This window comes from Arabidopsis lyrata (assembly GCF_000004255.2).
Source record: "Arabidopsis lyrata subsp. lyrata unplaced genomic scaffold ARALYscaffold_8, whole genome shotgun sequence".
Classification (NCBI taxonomy): domain Eukaryota; kingdom Viridiplantae; phylum Streptophyta; class Magnoliopsida; order Brassicales; family Brassicaceae; genus Arabidopsis; species Arabidopsis lyrata.
In genome coordinates, this window is record NW_003302548.1 from 5872012 (window position 1) to 5892046 (window position 20035).

The following is a 20035-nucleotide window of genomic DNA, read 5'->3' on the forward strand; positions in this document are numbered from 1 at the left end:
CAGAGCTAAAAGCTCCTAAGATAAAATTCTCATTTTTTTCCCTAGCCGTCACCATGTCTTCCTTTAAAAACAACAGTGGAACAATCTCCATCAACTCTGTTCTCAATATCAATATGTCAAACGTCTCAAAGGTAAAAACACAAAACTTCCTCATGTGGAAGCTCCAAGTTTATGCTCTTCTCGATGGGTATGAGCTTGTCGACCACCTTGGATTCGCATGCTATCGTCACGGTTGGGATAACGAGTTTATATATATTAATTATTGGGCCTCCCAAAAACATATCTACTTACTCTTGAATTATACAAGAATTATTCTTATTTATGAAAACAATTGTAAGGAACAATGATTGGTATTTGTTATTTGAAAAATGATGTTATCTAACCTATATATAGTTCATTGAAATCACAACATAACTATAAAAAAAACTATAAAGTTAACGTAATATTTAGTGACAATTAAAATTTTGACCAAAAATTTACTACAATACTCAAAGTTAATGGTTTCTATCAATGTTTCAAATTTGTTTTGTAAAAAACAAAATATAAGTAACGATATTTAATTCAGTATAAGAAACTGTTGATTAATTTTATTTTATTTGGATATCCTATACCAGATTATTAATGAGTATGTGGTTCAAATTGACATATATATAGTTCTAAGCCAAATAAATTAAAAGGTCTAACTATTTATAAGTATAAATATATTTAATTATGAAAATTTTTAAAGCCTAACTCACATTGTATCTAAAAACTATTATTTTATTTATATAAAAAATCATTTTTCTCACAATACTCTTAATCTAAATGACTAATAAATGTTAGTAAAAGTGTACTCGACATACAACTTAATCGAAGGTTTTCAAAATTTTTATAGGCTAATATGAGATCCACAAGAGCAAATAAATGGTTTTAGAATATCAAATATAGTTTTTTATTAGATATATGTTAAGGAATCAACTATTATAACTAGACAATAGCTATTATATAACAGTATATTTAAAAACATATCATTTAAAATTGCATAGCAGTTAAAAATTATAGAAACAAATAACCACAAATGGTGAAACATCCATCTTTTCAAAACAAATGAAACCACAAATATCACTAATCCTTAGATATGATTTAACACTAATTAAGATGCATGTGAACTAACAGATCCATTAGGAAATGCAAATTTTTCCTATGAATATTTATAAAGTCAAAGTATTTAATCTATATCATATTCAAATTTGTCTCACCCATTCAAGTTTTCGTTTTCACATTGAAAATCGAATTAAAAATCTCCTTGAAAACGTTTTGGTTATTTTTATGAGGTCTTGATTTAAGGTTATTGAATTAAAGACTAGAGATCAAGGATATATTAATTGTTTTTGAATTTATAAAAATTATGTTCTATAAATGCTTTGAGAAAAAAATGGTAAACTTTGTTGAATTATCAAAAACATATTACTCTAAAAAAAACAGATATAAAAATTAAATTCACTCAATAATATTTGTAGCTACTCTTAATACTTAACTTTAAAATTATTATTCAACTCTTAACAGAAAAATTTGTTTTGAAGTGCCAATAGAAAATAAAAAAATTAAGTTCTTCTTTTTTAGAGAAAATTCGCTTCAGTTAATACTGTAGTAAAGTTAAAATATAAATGTTTGTGGTAAAATAACTGTAACAACACAGAAATATCAATTTATTCGGTAAAAAATAGTACAAGCAATACATATTTCAAGCACTTTTGGAGATTGAGACACAATGATTCCACAAGTCATCACTCTTCTTCAAGTATTCTGTTTCGTGGGCAATTAACATGGGTTTATCTGCAATATATTTAATAAGCTTATCGTGACACATTTTCCCTTCTTTGATGAGATCGTTGCAACAAGGATCAGAGATGGTTCCATTTTCAAAGACAACAGCGATTATATCCAACGCACAGTTAGGAGTGATTTTAAGAAGACAAGTATTCCATAATAATTTTGCTTCAGCTTCTTCGACTGAGAAAACCAGAACAAACGCACACACCAAAGTTACAACAATAAATAGAGTGGTAATTTGAGAGCTAAATTTAGACATATCTACTTACGCTTGAAATATACAAGAATTATTCCTATTTTATGAAAAATAATTGTAAGAAACAATGATTTGTATTTGTTATTTGAAAAATGAAGTTATCGAACCTATATATAGGTCTTTAAAATCACAACGTCACTATAAAAAAAACTATAAAGTTAACGTAATATTTAATGGCAATTAAAATTTTGACAAAACATATACTACAATACTTAAAGTTAATAGTTTCTATCAACGTTTCAATTTTTTAAAAAAAAAAAAACTAAATACAAGTAACGGTATCCAATTCAATATAATAAACTGATTGTTAATTTTATTTTCTTTCGATATCCTAAACCAAATTATTAATGAGTACGAGGTTCAAATTGACATATATATATAAGCCACATAAGTCAAAAGTTCTAACTATTTATAAGTAGAAAAGTCAAAAGTTCTAACTATTTATAAGTAGAAATGTACTTAATTATGAAACTTTTAAAAGCATAACTCACATTGTAAAAACTATTATTTTATTTATATAAAAATCATTTTCTCACAATATTCTTAATCTAATGGGCTAATAAATGTTAGTAAAAGTATATTCGACATACAACTTATTCGAAGGTATTCAAATATTTTATAGGCTAATATGAAATCCACAAGAGCAAATAAATGGTTTTAGAATATCAAATATAGTTTTGTTATTAGATTTATGTTAACTAGTATAACTAGACAATAGCTATTATATAACCGTATATTTTAAAAATATCAATTAAAATTGCATATCAATAAAAGATTATAGAAACAAATAACCAATAATGATGAAACATCCATCATTTCAAAACAACTTAATCCTAACATATCAAAAAGTACATGATAATTAGGATCCGATTGGATTGATTTGTTAAGAATATATACCACTAAATAAAATCTAATCAAATGTTTTAAATGTTTTTTTCGTGGATCAGGAAGTTAATAAACTCTAGTAGGGACAACGAGTACTTCAACAAATCCAGACTTTTCCAAATGGCTTCACCAAGACAAACTCATCTACAGTGCATTCATCGGCTCAATCTCCTCATCAATCCAGCCAAGACAATAATTGAATGCATCAAGTGAAATAGTGAAAGAACATTGGATCACAAGTTTAATTGGACGAGCACAACACCAATTTGAGCGGAACAAACTTTTACGGAAAATGGCTGGTTGAAGTATTGTTTTAAAATGTCTAACTAGTTTAGTAGATTGATCATCATAAAAATAGGACTGGATTGTTACACACTTTATGGTGCCATCTGTACTCACTCGACCATGCAACTCATAATCTCAGCAAGTAGCCCTTTAACAAGTCGAATTAATATCCTACTGTTCCTCCAGCGGTATATCGTTCTTGATCTAGGCATTTATTATCCACGATTAAGTTTTTCCAATTGTGTCCACCCCATTTGTACATGCTAGCTTCGGAGTATCATTCTAATATCATACTCTTACAAGAATGTGGGACTAAATTTGAATGATAAAGTAACAGTATCACATCACACAAAGCACAAACTTCTGGCAAATATGACCCAAAGATACAAGTCCTGGTTAAGAGATTGTTTACTTCATTACTATTGCAATCATGTTGTAGTCAGTCTCCTTAGTCAAATGACTTAGGTATACCCGACCCGCATTAACTTTGATTTCTAAACAGATGTCAAATATTTTTTCCATAAAAATTAATGGGCAACAAGATAAACGAAATTTAGACCTACTAATTAGTAAGATAAATAAAATAGATAAGATAGAGTAGGAAGGATTTGAAACACCCACCTTAACGCTTCTACTAAAGGTAAAAACCAATTTCACTAGTTAAAATCTACCTATTATATTTACGGCTGCATGGCATGGACCTGGTCCGCTTGTATAAGGACCGAGTCTGCTCTTATTGCTTGTAGGGGGAGCATATCAAGGGGTTCTTTGTTTGATAAAAGGAAAGAAGTAAACAAATGAACAGGCACATACAAGCATTACACAACCTATGGCAAAACAAGTGCTTTGACTCTTCGGACGAGATTGCATCCCTCGTCCATTCATTTCCCTCTAAAGTCTTGTCAAGGACAATTCACTAGGCTGAATTTTCCAACCAAGAGTTTCAATTCCACTCCAAGAATCCAACCCTTAAATCCAGAAAAAAAAAATAACAAATTGACCCTTGGATTACCAAGCCCATAACTAAATCAGCATCTTCGTCATATTTAGTCTCTTTTTGTAGCTTGAGGTTTGGATACTCTTTAGAAGAAAAAACTCATGTGTAGCTTCTCAAAACCATCTAATTAAACATATCCATGTTTTAAAAAGGTGACGACATGGCATAAACTAAGAGAGAAGTCCCTCACATTGTCTAGCGAACAATTTGGTTTGGTTCACCCACAATGGTTAAATCGCTTATCTTATGTTCACTGGCATTCCAATAAGACTAACGTATTTCTACGATGAATAAAATTTTATTATTTTGGATTAGGAACGAATACCCTATATTCAAATCTATATCGATCGTTCTCTATTCATACCCGCAATACATCCATATATAAATCTCTAGATAACTAAAAATTCAAGACAAATCAAAACGGATATCGAATCGAACCAAACATTAGAGGTAATATTGTTAAATTTGGGCTAATTCTGGGCTTCCAACTAAAAACCAATTGGCAATTAGTGGATTGGCACTAACCCTTTATATATTATTGATTGTCCCATCAAACTTCCGATGTGGGACTTTGATTGTATCTCCAACAATCTCCCCTTCAATCTAAGGACCACATGGATCTTAACACACCTCCTCGATCCCTCACTCGGACCGATAATAAGCCCCTTTCTCGGGCCCCCATTACTCGGGTTTGAGGTATGTCCGTATCCACTTTTCTAGGTCCACCAGAATTTGAACCTTGGGCTCTGATACCATGTTAAATTTGGGCTAATTCTGGGCTTCCAACTAAAAACATACCCGCAATACATCCATATATAAATCTCTAGATAACTAAAAATTCAAGACAAATCAAAACGGATGTCGAATCGAACCAAACATTCCAACAAATATGTCCATCCCAACTCGAACCAATGGGCTTTCACATCCACACTAACATGTATTTTTGGCATTACATTCTTTTTTCCACGACACAATTCGTCTACTACATTTGTATTGACCGTCTCTCTCCACGGCTTCCTTATCTTCTCCACAAGAAAAGATTTTGTCATATTCTTCTACCTTTACATAAAAACCGGAAAAATACTAATAATCATAAATAAATAAAGGCATAAAAAAAAAACATAGAACCCCACTTAATGAAAGTTTCAAGACCGAACCTAATAATAATATTATTATACCATCATATCCTTTGATCAACACAAAAATCCCTTTTCCCTTTTCTGATTTTTCTTCTTTTTCTTCCTCAATCATCATGGAAACTAATCTACAACAGGTGAAGAACAGTTCTCAAACTTTTTCTGAAAAGCAAAACCCTAAACAAGAAGCTTCACCAATATCATCTACTTGTTCTTCTCCTTCTCATGACTTCTCTTTCACTATCTCTCTCCAGCCTCTCTCTTCTTCCTCAAAACATATCAGCCCTACTCTTAGAGGTTCAACAAAAACGACATCGTCTTATCAACAAACCGATCCTTTCGCCGTCGACTTATCTCCGGCCGATGAGATCTTCTTCCACGGCCATCTTCTTCCTCTCCACCTCCTCTCCCACCTCCCTGTCTCTCCTCGAACATCCACCAGTTCTTATAATGACGGATTTACCCTCCCCGTCAAAGATATATTACCTGACCAGCCCACAAACAACAACAACACTGAAAACGCTATCACAACCATCAGTACGGAGGCAAAGAACGACAACACCAGCGACAAAGCAGAGAGCGAGAATCTTTCTCGGGTAAAAACCAAACCCATGAAGTCATTTTCTCTCTTTGGTTTATCAAAATGGAGAAAGGGTTTTGAAAGCAACGAGCGAGAACAAGAACAGCAGCAACAGAAGATCAAGAAACCTATGAGCTTAGACCTAAGTCACGCCGTCAAGAAGTACATAAGGATGTTGTTTCAGAAAAGAGGAAACGGCACGCAGTTTAGAAACAGAAGACAGACTTCTTCTTATTCTTTCTCTTCCTCTCTTATGGGTCCAAACGGAAACAGCAAAACAATGATTAATGGATCATACAACAAGAGAGATCTGATTAGAGGAAGGAGAGGTGAGTTGTTCTCGGCTCCGGCGTCGATGAGAACATCTCCGACTAATAGTGGACATCTCCGTGTGTCCACGGCCGGACTATCGTCAAGCTCGGGGTCCACGTCATCATCGTCTAGTGATAGTACCATGGAAGAGTTACAAGCTGCGATACAAGCGGCCATTGCTCATTGCAAGAACTCAAGCGCCGTTGATCGTGATGATAAGGTTAAGGATTCTTGATTTGGTTTTTTCTTTTGTCCTTAATCTGTTGTTCTTTCTTGTCGGAAAGAAAAAAAAGAAAAAAACAAAGTGTTAGTGTGTGACGTGGAATTTAAGAATTACAGTAGAGGTAATTATTTATTTCGTGTATAGTATAGAAAAAGGAGTTACTGTTCCTATACTATGTGTCCCCATAATTCATTTATAATAATAAAAGAGATTTATTTTAAAGAAAATTGTGACAACTTTGTTAGAATAATAGATAGATAACAACAAGTCCAGGCTGGGTTTTATTGTTTGTTTCCACAAATTGGGGATGACCAAAAAGATGAGTAAATGAGAAGAGTTTCATTTTGAAAAGCAAAAGAAGAGATGGGGTTTATGATCGGCTCTCTTCGTTTACTTGTCTCTGCGACATAACCAATGTTAGAGCAAAACCATTGATTGTGGTGGAGACTAGCATAAAAAATAAAATGACACAAGAGATTCTCTTTGCTTCCATATTTTTATCTTCCTTTTTTTTGCTATAGACTAAGGTCTTGAATGTTTAGAGCGGAACTTTGATACACGAGATGCGTTCCTATATCATGTCTCCATTCATGACATTATTTGTATGTGTGGGACAAAAAACACACTTACGTAATAAAAAATAAAAAAAAATCAAAAGTGTACCTTTTTAGCTTAGTTTTGAAGAACGCATAGTGCAGTTAAGAATTCTCTAATATTGTGTGGTTTGCTGCGGTACTATTTTATTTTTATTTTTTCCAGTTCAAAAAATTCTGGAATTTTTTATACAATTAAATTACCAGTATGAACAATTTTCTTTACTAAACAAAAATAATTCAAAAACTTGAAATTGAGAAATTATTAATCAAAGTTTAAATAAATAATATATTATACCACACTTATAATAGTCACCATTCAAACATTCTCTAGTACCGCTTTCTTTATATAAATCACACTTATTCCGCATGATGCGTTTCTAACAACCGCACCGCAGTAAAACCGTATCATATCTCTACAACTGCTTGTCCTGCACCGCCCAAACAGCTGTCACCATTCGAAGCCTTAATCCATAGGTTATACATTCTCGTAAAATCTAATATTTTTTCATTTTCAATGAAATATTTACATTTTTAGTATAAAAAACAAGACACAAGATTTAACCACGTATGTGTCGGTTTTTACACTAACCACCAATCATTGACCTGCAAAGAGGTATTGCTTTAACAGCATATAAAGGTACTTAAAGTGTTACAATTAACTTCAACAATAACACACGCTAAGTAAATGCAAACATTTATAGATTCAAGAAGGCAACTCCCCATTAATCTTTGCTTTGTTTTTTTTTTTTTGAATGAATGTAAAATTATATTCAACCAAAAAAACGTGTTACAATGAATGCGCCTGTTTTGCTGATGTTTTGAAATTACAACAGAGAGTTTTGGAGGGATCACTTGTTGCAGCTACAATCTTGAGGCAAACCACATCTGGAGACCTTCCTCAAAGCCACCAGTGGAGATCGAGCTAAGTCGGTTGCGGACGTTTTTGTCAATCCTTTTTATTAGTTGGGCTTGAGGCATAGGGATTTCTCCATGTCTCCTAGCATTTCTTTCTCGCCAAAGATGGTACAGGGTTGTTTGAGGACTGTGAGTACAAAAACAGAGGAAGAAGAGAGAAAGGTTGAAGAGACCGAGAGGTGTTCTTCGAGAGAGAAAAAAAAATTTAGGGTTTACAAGATCGTATTCTCTGATACCATGTCAATCCTTTTTATTAATCTTTGCTTTGATTCGTGCTTGCAAAAAGAATTTCTTCATGTTCTTCACAACGGCAATACCTTTTCGAAGTTTATAATGAACATCATTATTTTACAGCAACATCTTTGTTTCTAACTTTCTACTTTTCAACTATGAACATATATAACTCCTTATATATATGTCAATGCATCCTCCAATGAACGAAGTACAATCATTAGAGCCACAATTTGTAATATTGATTCAATATGATGTCGATACCTCCATAAACACCATTTTTTATTCTTGAAACTTGGACATCAAGCTTTTCTTTTTCTCTTGTACGGAAATGCATGTAAACCTTCAAAAAATCTCATTCATTATAACAGTTAATCGATCTAACATTTCCATTAAACATACATAGTTCATATACTTTGAATATGTTTTCGTCGATTTTGTTTTTGTCCTTTGAAATATATTAAAAATTGATGAATTACATATGTCAACGGAAGAAAGATATATGTAAGGATTTCGATATAACTCAAAACTACAATCAATTGTGGATTCAATGCGTTTGTTTGTTTCGAGGAAGAGATCGATCAATTCCTTTTTTTTCTTTGAGAATGCCAATCCTGGACAAAAGCTGAGGGCATCTCACTATATTTTTTCCTTTTTCTAGTTCTTCTTCCAAGTGCAGGTTAGACACTAAACCAACGGAAAATGTTGAAATCCCGGGAAACAACAACCCTAAAGAAGGAGACAATTTCAGAAAGAAAAAGCCCAAGTAAAAATACAAGCCAAAACTGTTAAAAGTCAAGTATTTACCAATTAAAGCTTAATCCTATTCTACATTCTTCCCAAAATCAGAAATTGTCTTGATGTCGATGAAAACTACAACTCACCGAAAAATTTTGGTCTTCATGTCCTCGTTTGGTGTTTGATAGACTTCCGTATTGTTTGTTTTGAAAGCAAATTCTCAAAAACGGTTTTTAATAGTAGTGAATGCAATCTCTCCCTTTTTGACAATCAAAAGTTCAAACTTTAAAATTGACAAAAACAAAAATAAATCAGTTTGGTGATGGTTATCGTAATTTCTTTCCTTGTAGCGTTAAATTGTTTATGCAGAATTTCGATCATCCACCTTTTGTTCTTGCTCATATATAGGCATAGCTGGAGTCGACTACTGACTAGTAACTAAACATGTATATATAACGAAAGGGGCAATCATTGGGGACACCAATGAGTTATCTTTAGCTGAATTTCTTACGTTCGAGTAAAAAAGAGTCTGATACGAGAAGAAGAAGAAAATAGTAGGAATGTAAAGTATAAATTCGACTTCCTACCAAAAAAAAAAAAAAAGTATAAATTCGACTTTTGATATGATTTTAGGTTTTATATTATTTCAATATGAATATGTAATTATTTAAATGCTTTGGAAGTTTGGATATTGACTAAAATGTATATATTCGAATTTAGACTGGGATAACAAGTCAAAATGGATAATGCGGGTATCTATTTTTTAAGGAATCCATTTTTCCTCCAATGAGAGAAATATAAACATTAGTGCTACAATAAAATTGATTCAATATTCGATTTCAATATTTTAATAAACACCATTTTTAAACTTTTTTTTTTTTGATAAACGATTAGCCATTTTTGAACTTAGACAGCAAGCTTTTCCTTTCTTTCTTCATGAAATAAATGTCAAAGTGAATGTAAGAAACGAGTCCGATAACAAATGTATCCCAAACTTTAAGAGTACCGGCCCGGTGTCCAACTCTACCATGCACTTAGGAGCCAGAATTTTATTTGAGAGCATGTGCAATGAGAGTCTCTTACTAAAGTCTCTCAAACAAAAAAAAAAAATAATAATAAAATAATAAAAAGTATTATATAATTATGAGAGTCTCTAAAAAAAGTGGTGAGAGTCTCTCAAGTGAGAGACTTTCTCTACATTTTTTAGAGACTCTCACAATTAAATATTACTTTTTATTATTTTATTATTTCTTTTTCGCATGATAGACTTGGATGAGAGACTTCCATTGTACATGCTCTGATTCGCACACGGCCGCCATTAGTCGGTTGAATGTTGATCTTTTTGCATGAACGGTATAAGTAACATATCTTGTTTTATTAGGCTAGTCTTGGAAATCCAGAACAAACCCCAAAAGTTTGCAATTATTAAAGTTCTTACGTAGGGCAGGTTGATCATCTAATAGAAAACGTCACACTACCATTTTGGGTTGTTAACATGGTTCACAAATGGCAGCATTATGAGACTTTATATTAGCGTTTACCGATTTTAGAGGCGGCCTCACAACAAAGTAAATGACTTCTGACACAAAAAGCATGGTGACATGATCACAACATCATTGACCTAACTGACCACAACTCGTGCACATGAAGATGGGGTCATGCGCCGACATTCATTATCGTGAACTAACATTCTTAGAAAAATATCGTTGTTTAATGAGCAAACCAGAGTTGTAAAAGTCATCACCTCACTTTCTTTCCATGCATTGGAGTGCACGATTTAGTTCTGAACCACTATTTGTTAAAAAGTGTTAAGGTTGGGTAAGGACTTGGGCGCAAAACTGTTGATTTCTATCAACGGTTTCTTGGGTGGAATTGGTTTTACTAGTTGTCTGCTTTTGACTGTGGCACTAACATTTGATTTGTTTTGTATGTTATATACATTTAACCATAAACAACGTTACATGAGTGCTCTTATACAAAATCTAAAGAGAATTGTAAAATTACATATAAGCTCATGAAAGTCAGATTCATCACTCTCTTGATGGTAATTGGATACAATATCTTCAGGTAAAACCGGATCGCCATGTATGTTGCCAGGCAAAGCTTGAACACTGTTGTTTCCATGGTTTATGAGTTTCACATGAAGCAATAAGACAATAATTCCAACCAGTGTTTTTAAACCCGATTCGGACGGTTTATGGGTCACCGGATCACTGGGTCCACCTCGACCATGAGTCAATTAATTAAAATTTGTTTGATGTATTTAATATTTCTAAAGATTATCCTATACTATTTGGGGAGTACAATTTATAATTACCCTTTAATAACGTTCCCCTTTGTAAGTTATTACATTAGAATGCCATTAGAGATAAAAATATAAAGAGTAAATTAATTTAGCTCATTAAGGATAAACAAGTCAAATACTAATTTATGAAATTTAATTAATTTAATTATTAAAAAAAAAATATATTATTAAGGGAAAAAGATACCTAGCTACACGAAGTATGCTACAATACATGGCTACACATCCGAAGTTTCAAAATGTATCCCTAACTACACAAACTATATGTATCGCATGCCCACATATACGAACTATATGTAGTCATGTCGCCAACATCACGAACATTTTTTCCGGTACACTTTTCCGGCGTTGACCAACATAAATATTCAAAAAAAAAAAATTAGTTTTTTAATATTTAGAAAATTATGTTATTGAATCATTTATAATATTGTATAATTAAAAAATATATACAATATTCAATATAAAAATATTTTGTATATATATTCAATGCATTGATTTTTATAATTAGTTAGTTTCGATAATTTCAAAGCTAAACTAAAAATAAAATAAAAATCAATTAGGTTAAATAATTGTAGATAGAAAATTTTAAATACTCTCTAGTTTAAAGTTTTTTGTTATAATATGTTGTTAATTTTTGTATCTAAAATTACTACGAAAAATTCTTTTAATAACACGTAAAAATAAATATTCGAATATTTAATATTTAATATGTGAATTTTAAATATTAAAGCATTAGAATCAAACCAAATTTTTTTGAATTTTATTCTACTAGTTCGTTAGATCTTCTATCTTATAAATATTAAAAAGAAACATTGTGATTTTTTTATTTATTTTTAGGTGTTATTAAAAGAATTTTTGTAATAATTTTAGATACACAATTAACAACATATTATACAAAAAAACTTTAGACTAGAGAGTATGGAAAATTTTCCATTTACAATTATTTTACGTAATTGATTTTTATTTTATTTTTAGTTTAGTTTTGAAATTATTGAAACTAACTAATTATAAAATATTGTATATATTTTTTTAATTATACAATATTATAAATGATTCAATAACATAATTTTCTAAATATTAAAAAACTAATTTTTTTTTTTTTGAATATTTATGTTGGTCAATGCCGGTCAACGCCGGTCAAACTGGTCAACGCCAGAAAAGTGTACTGGAAAAAATGTTCGTGAGGTTGGCGACATGACTACATATATATGTGGGCATGCGATACATATAGTTTGTGTAGTTAGGGATACATTTTGAAACTTCGGATGTGTGGCCATGTATTGTAGCATACTTCGTGTAGCTAGGTATCTTTTTCTCTATTATTAACTTAAAAAAAAGAATGACCAATCAAAATGAACATATAAGATTTGATATCTAACTTACCATATTAATTTGCTATTAGTCATTATACTTCACCTCTCATCTTTATATGATTCTATTTTTATGAAACAAATAAATCATCATATCATCCATATAACAAAAAAAAGTAAATTTTTTATGCATATGCCAAGATTTGAATTTTTAAAAACGAATATAAATTGTTAAATCTATGAAGAAAAAAATTTAACGGGTCAAAAATTCACATTTGAGTAATATATTTCTTTTAACCAAAAATAAGTTAAACAAAAATTTCGACTGAGTAACAGGTCAGAATTTGAATATTTATATTAAATTTCATACATGTATTTTTTGAAATGTATTATTTTATATACTACAATAAGATTTTTAAATATTTTTATTTGTAACATATAAAATTAGTTTTACTTGATATTTTTCAAGAATATCATCAATATTTAAAGAATACTAGGGGTTAGGCCACGCTACGCGTGGGTCATTTCTATACATGTACCTGTATCGTTTATTTTAGTTTGAGAATTCTTTTACATATTAAGATTATATATATGTTACCTTTTTCAGTAAATTGACTTTTGCTTGTTATGTTATTACTAAGACTTGAGTTAATTGGTATGTCTCTCCATAGTCCATACCATTCACCACCGACGTCTATTGTCGTTTTGTCGATATTGCCCATCAAAAGCATATTGTATTCTTTACACAAGCAATGTATATATCTAAATGTGTATGATTTTGCATGAAAAGAGAACACTGGGATCAAAATTAACACACCCACGCACAAAACTACTTTTTTAATGTTCAATGGTGGATCACACCCATCATAACTAAGAATGATGGATAACAAAAACATAAGGCATATTTTTCTGTTCTGTTTTAGTTTACTTAAGCATCTCAACATACGAATGTTTTCAATCTTCCTCAACTCACCAAGTTCTATGAGTATATATGAGCCATTAGCGTCTTTAGCTGTCTCTGAAAGGAACATGAGAGTTACCATTGACATAATCGTCACTGCTGCCATTGTCACCTTTTGCCTGCACCTTCCTCTTCACACTGGACATGACTACCTGCGACCTAACACTAAGAATTTGAAAGATGTGTGAGAACTAAATATATTGAAAGGTGAAAGAATCTTCTTTTCTTTATGGCTTAAGATTTTAGAAAATGTGGAAAACAAATTTTGAGAATAGACGAAAGTATACTACTCTATTTATCCTTCTTATGTCTAAGAGGAGTTGTTTAAATGAAAAAAAAAAAAGCTAAAAATCCCAGAAGTTGTACCCTTCATTTCTTTTTAATAAGACGATGATTCTAAAGTTAACAAATAGAGGTGTGTTCTCCCTATGCATACCTCCCTAGAAAGAAGAAATAGACTGGTAAAGCCTTAAGGTTAATGAAAATTGAGCAGAAATCAAGGGAAGTGAAAAGGAAAAATATTAATAAGATATGGATCACAAACTTGTGCTTGAAGTAGGGTTTGGCCCTTATGAGGGAACAGAGAAAATTTATAGATTAGTTTTGGTAAAGGGACAAATCATGGATGGACATACACTAATACTCCTTCAAAATATACTCCATTCTTGTTTCTCGTTTACCTCAAATTCGCTCACCCTTTCCAATTTTTCCCAGCGTTCGCTTTTTCTTCTCACTTGATCATGCACCAAGTCAGTGCATCTCCATAACCAAACAAAACCAAAACAATGGAGGATTGCCTCCACATGAGCAAAACAACATGATTTCAACATATTTTTGCATATATAATTACCTCAAATGCGCTCACCCTTTCCAATTTTTCCCGGCGTTCGCTTTTTCTTCTCACTTGATCATGCACCAAGTCAGTGCATCTCGATAACCAAACAAAACCAAAACAATGGAGGATTGCCTCCACATGAGCAAAACAACATGATTTCAACATATTTTTGCATATATAAACCAATTACAAAAACCCATATATTGAAGAGAGGAAGAAGAAGAAGGGCGACATCTTACCTATTGTCATTCGGATTCTCCAGTCAAGAAGGCGGTGACTGTAGATTTGGGAAGTGAGATGAGAGAAGCTTGAAGCCCTAGATTGGAAGCGCCATAGGAGATGCGATCACTACAAGAAAACAGTCGTTTTACGACTACGACAATAGTCACTACTTAGTCGTAAAACTGGATAATACGACTAGGTTACGACTAATACCCGTAGTCGTAAATATTTAGTCGCTAAAATAAATAGTCGTAAATTTAGTCGCCTTTTAACGACAAACATACGACTAATATATATGAGTCATATATTAGTCACTCATTAGTCGTAACATTTGATGACTATTTGGCGACTATGTTACGATTAATCAACACTCATATAAGGTCTGTTTAGTGCAGTCGTATACATAGTCGTTAATTTGTAGTGACTAAATGGCGTCTATTTTACGACTATAAATGCGACTATTGTAAGACAGTCATTACTTAGTCGTTAATAAAAGCGACTATATTGCGACTAATATACGACTTTTTTATGACTAATTGGCGACTATTGTTGCGACTAATATAAGAATTTGGCATTTCGGATTTTGTTTTCAAATTGTTTGGATTCCGATTTTGTTTCATTTCCGATTTTGTTTTGAAATTGTTTGGATTCCGATTTTGTTTCATTTCTAAGTTTGATTCCATAACCCAAACAACATTAATCTAAAACCAAATAAAAAAAAAGAACTCCAAATCAAATAAAAGCCAAAACACATACAAAAGTACATCATTCACTATCAAAGTACACATACACACCATTCACAATCAAAGACACTTATCAAAAACTGAGAGAGTGATAAAGTTTTTGTTCATGATAAAAGAGAGATGAAAAGGAGAAACCATGAAGTGGCCATGAAGTCCAGGAAGAGGCGAGAGAGGGTCTGTGGTTTCTTGAGGAGCTGAATGAGTGGCCATGAAGTCCAGGAAGTGCGGATCGGTTTGCCGCAGATACTTCTCTACCAAAGACAAGTGCGCGAGCTTCTCCTTTTGCTCAGCCGCCACTCGGGTTTGCTCAGCTTTACGGGCAGCTTCCTCAAGATCTCTCTTTTCATTATATGCTGCCTGCTCTTCTATCTTGCGTTGAGCTTCCTTCAGCTGTTCTTGCAGATCCAGAAAGGATGTAGATGAAGATGAAGACTGTCCATAGCGCTTGCGCTTGCCAAGAGTAAATGTAATTTGGAGATCCAGCTGTTCCAATTCCATACGGAATTCCTCTAGAATCTACCTCAGTGGACTGTAAAAAAGTAAGAGAACAGCTGAGATTAGAGAATGAGAATTGAACTCCAGATTATATAAATGTAATTTGGAAAATTGAAACTTAACCTGCAGAAAGATGGTGGTGCAGTCCTCTGCTGTGAGCTCCCGGGGACGTGACTCGCCATCTGAAACACTCGAAGCATCTGCCTCTAGCTGAGACAACCTTAGTTCCAAATTCTGCTGGTATGTTGTTGCTATTTTCTCCGCCTTCCGATCAACATACGTACCATCTGGCCTAGTATGGGTCTTGATGAAAACCTCACCCAAGACTGACCGCTCTTCCTGCATTGTAACCTACTTCATAATTCTCACTTACATACGTCCTATCAATGTAACTTGGTCCTATATCCATATTGAGTTCCTCTCCATGTTTATACCAAACATAATAATCTACCATAAATCCATGACTAAACAGATGACTCATAACTCTTCTACCCGAGATATGTTTATTGTTCTTGCAAACACTACAAGGACAGTGAAATTTACCGCGATTACTCTGGACTATAGGTTGGCTATTTGCAAACGTCAAGAATTCCTCCACACCCGCTTCAAATTCTTTTGAAAAATTTCCCGTTGCTTCATCGAACCTCTTGTACATCCACTCTTGATAATTACCGCCGTCATTACCGCCATAATTGTAATTTTCCGCCATTCCTCTAGAATAAATAACTATAAACGTTTTTTTTTCTTATAAACGCTCTGTTTTTTTTTTCTTTTAAGTGTTGATTATGTTTGTTGTAATGAAGAGAAAAGAGAGTGATTTTTGTTATATAGACAAATTTGGTGACTAAACAGCGACTAAAATACGACTATTACTTTTACTCGCCAAAAACCGGTACACCAACCCCATCTACCTCTTCATGAAAAAAACATGTTTTTTACCGGCATTTTACGACTATTTACCGACTTTTTAACGACTATTATGCGACCCGCCGAATCAGTCGCTAAATAGTCGCCTATTTAGCGACTACAGTCATTAGTCATTCAATATAGTCGCCAATTTAGCGACTACAGTCATTAGTCATTCAATATAGTCGCCAATTTAGCGACTAAAATACGACTATAGTCGGGGTTTTAATTATAGTCGTATAATAGTCACTAATTTACGACTATTAGAATGACTACAGTATGTAGTCGTTAATTAGCGACAATACGACGACTATAATTGTAGTCGTAACATTAGTCGTATAATAGTCGTATATTAGTCGTCTAATTTAGCGACTACACAATTAGTCGCCGATCGTAGTCGGTAATCGCCTGTTTTCTTGTAGTGGATAAGTCTGAAACCGAATAAATCGTGGCAATGTGGGAGACGATGGGTCTAGGGTTAAAGGTAAAACGCTTCAGGTAAGGAGAAGAGGAGGTTGATGAGATTTTTATTTTGGACGGCTTCGTTTTATTGGCTGACGTGGCTTTCTCTATAAGAATACAATTAGATGATGTGGCAGCATGAGAAAGTTTTCTAAGATGCTGATGTGGACACAAGGAGAAGCCTCAATGAAGACCTTTTATTAGTAAGAGATCATCAATAAATACTCTAATTTGATTTTTTAAAAACAAATATTTATAACAGGCAGTGGGTTAAATATAATATATTATATTAACAAATGAGTTATGATCCTTATAACTGTTTGAATATTTGTATTTAATTTCATATAATTCTTTTTTGAAATTCATAATTTTATATACTACAAGAAATATTTTTAAAGATTTTAATTTGGAACATTTAAAAATAGTTTAATTTAATATTTTAATGAATATCATAAATATTTAATAGATTAAAAAGATAAAAAAATTATAAATACTTTAATTTGATTTTCTAAAAAGATATATTTAAAATAGTTATAGTAGGCGGAGAGTTAAATGTAATATATTATATGATATAAAATTATGATCCTTATAATAGACGACATGTTAAGATTATATGATCAGATAGATTAAATAATGTTGACACCACAATATATTTGAAAATTTGATTGTGCAAACAATTTTGGAAATAACGAATAATAGATTGTGCACGCAATATTTTCATTAGGATTCTAAAATAAAAATATAGACTCCACGCATGGGTTGAATTTGGTATATTATATACTAAATATATGTTCATAACATATTCGATTACGCGAATAATTGGTAAATTCCGTAGTTACCTCAAACAAATCTCTATTTCAACAACCAAAAAATTAGAAATTGAAAAGAGAATTTCTTAAATTAATTACAAATAATAGCTAACTTCCTTAATTAATTAAAAATAATCTATGTTTTAGAAGCGATTCATTTATAATATTTTGATTTTTGATCTAACTGAATTATATGTAATCTCATTTTGTGGTTGTTATTATAAATTAACTCATTGTTCAGACCATATTAATTTATTAAAATAATTTTATTTTCCGTTTTCATATCTTAAAAAAATATATCCATAATTGAGTATAATTAAAAAATATATATATTCATTCTAATATTATATATAGGGACCGACAAAAATCTAATTATATTTTTTCAATTACTATTATAATATAGGGAAAGTTACTCAGATGTTATACATTTTAGATGAAATGACCAGAAACATACAGATCTTTTTTTTTTATTGCCATCATATTTCGGGTATATTTTTTATACCTAGCGTGCCCCTGTTAAACGTTACAGGAAAAAATGTAATTACAAAGAATGCCACTGCCACGTCAGCAAAGCCGCGTCGCCACGTCAGAAATCGCTGACGTGTATTAATGAACTCAGCCGTAAAGCGATACAGCAGCAGTGACAGCTGAGTTACGGTATGTTTCGACTGATTTAAGGAAAATGGCTGAGTTATGAGCAAACGGCCGACTTACGAGTATAACCCAGCCTGAAGTTACGGCTGACTTACTGAAATCTGTCTGAGTTATGAGAAAATGGCTGACTTTCGAGCATAACCCAGCCTAAGTTACGGCTGAGTTTTCACCCGATGGTTGATTTGTCAAATTTTTGGCTGAGTTATTGCTTCGACACGACTGACTTAACTTTCTCCGGCTAGCTGAGTTATCAAAGACGGCTTAGTTATGGGATGACGTTACGGCTAATTTATGTTCGAGTGTCATAAATCAGCCGTAATGAGCTGAATTAACGGAAAACTCGGCCTAATTACGGCTGACTTAGTAGCGAAAGATTAATTACTAGAATAGCATGCAATGACGGCCGACTTATTAAACGACACGGCTGAGTTAAAGATTTTTGGTTGAGTTACGACATTAAACGGCTGAATTTGGCTGCAATTTTTTTTATTTTTAATTACTTTAATAGTATTCATGTTGCGACTGAGTTAAAGTTTTGTTTGATGGCTGGTTTAATTAGGCTGATTTACATTTTCGTTTGGTGGCTTACTTACCACTTCATCAATTAAAAAATGACGTCGGATGCAACATTCCATGTCATCATTCCATGTCATCATCATCAAATGACAAAAAAATAGGGCCAAATTTTTTCAACTCGTCTTCTTCACCTAAGTTTTTCACATCACCGGAACTTCCAGTTCCTCATCGTCTTCCTCATTCTTCTTCAATTTCTTTCATCCTTCTCCCGATATGGTTGATCCGGTTCCGGTAATTGTTGTTTCTGGTAATTGGGTATAGAAACACAAATACGTATTTAACACCGATGAAAGAGGGTGTAGAGTTGTGCAGATAGATGCGGAAACAACGCACGAAAAACTTGTGAAGTTGGTGCTCGCTGATAAAGTTAGACGAAATGTTGCGTCTCTTATTGTTTCGCGGAAAATTTACATGTCACGGCTGAGTTATATGCTTAAGGGAAGACGAAAGGTTCAGTCAATTTACATGTCACGGTTGAGTTATATGTTCCAGGGAAGACGAAAGGTTCGGTAAAATTACATTACGGCTGAGTTATATGCTTAAGGAAAGACGAAAGATTCGGTCAATTTACATGTCACGGCTAAGTTATATGTTCCAGGGAAGACGAAAGGTTCGGTAAAATTACATTACGGCTGAGTTATATGTTAAAGGGAAGACGAAAGGTTCGGTAAATTTACATGTCACGGCTGAGTTATATTCTCCAGGGAAGACGAAAGATGGGTGTAAATTATATGTTACGGCTGAGTTATATGCTTCAGAGAAGACGAAATGTTCGGTAAATTACATATCACGGC

General features: G+C 32.5%; 2 protein-coding genes across 2 annotated transcripts; one reads left to right on the forward strand and one right to left on the reverse strand.

The window, feature by feature from the left end:
• Positions 1-1656: 1656 nt before the first annotated feature.
• LOC9299818 lies at positions 1657-2071 on the reverse strand. Its single transcript, XM_002865441.2, has one exon. It carries the CDS (start codon positions 2069-2071, stop codon positions 1724-1726), a length of 348 nt encoding a protein of 115 aa, XP_002865487.1. The 3' UTR covers positions 1657-1723.
• Positions 2072-5276: 3205 nt separating this feature from the next.
• On the forward strand, positions 5277-6713 carry LOC9301562 (BRI1 kinase inhibitor 1). Its single transcript, XM_002863696.2, has one exon. The coding sequence runs from the start codon at positions 5488-5490 to the stop codon at positions 6496-6498; it is 1011 nt and encodes a 336-aa protein (XP_002863742.1). The 5' UTR covers positions 5277-5487; the 3' UTR covers positions 6499-6713.
• Positions 6714-20035: the final 13322 nt, after the last annotated feature.

Excerpts from the sequence above, each read along its gene's own strand:
- LOC9299818 (XM_002865441.2), bottom strand. The coding sequence starts at position 2,071 with ATGTCTAAATTTAGCTCTCAAATTACCACTCTATTTATTGTTGTAACT.
- LOC9301562 (XM_002863696.2), top strand. The coding sequence starts at position 5,488 with ATGGAAACTAATCTACAACAGGTGAAGAACAGTTCTCAAACTTTTTCT.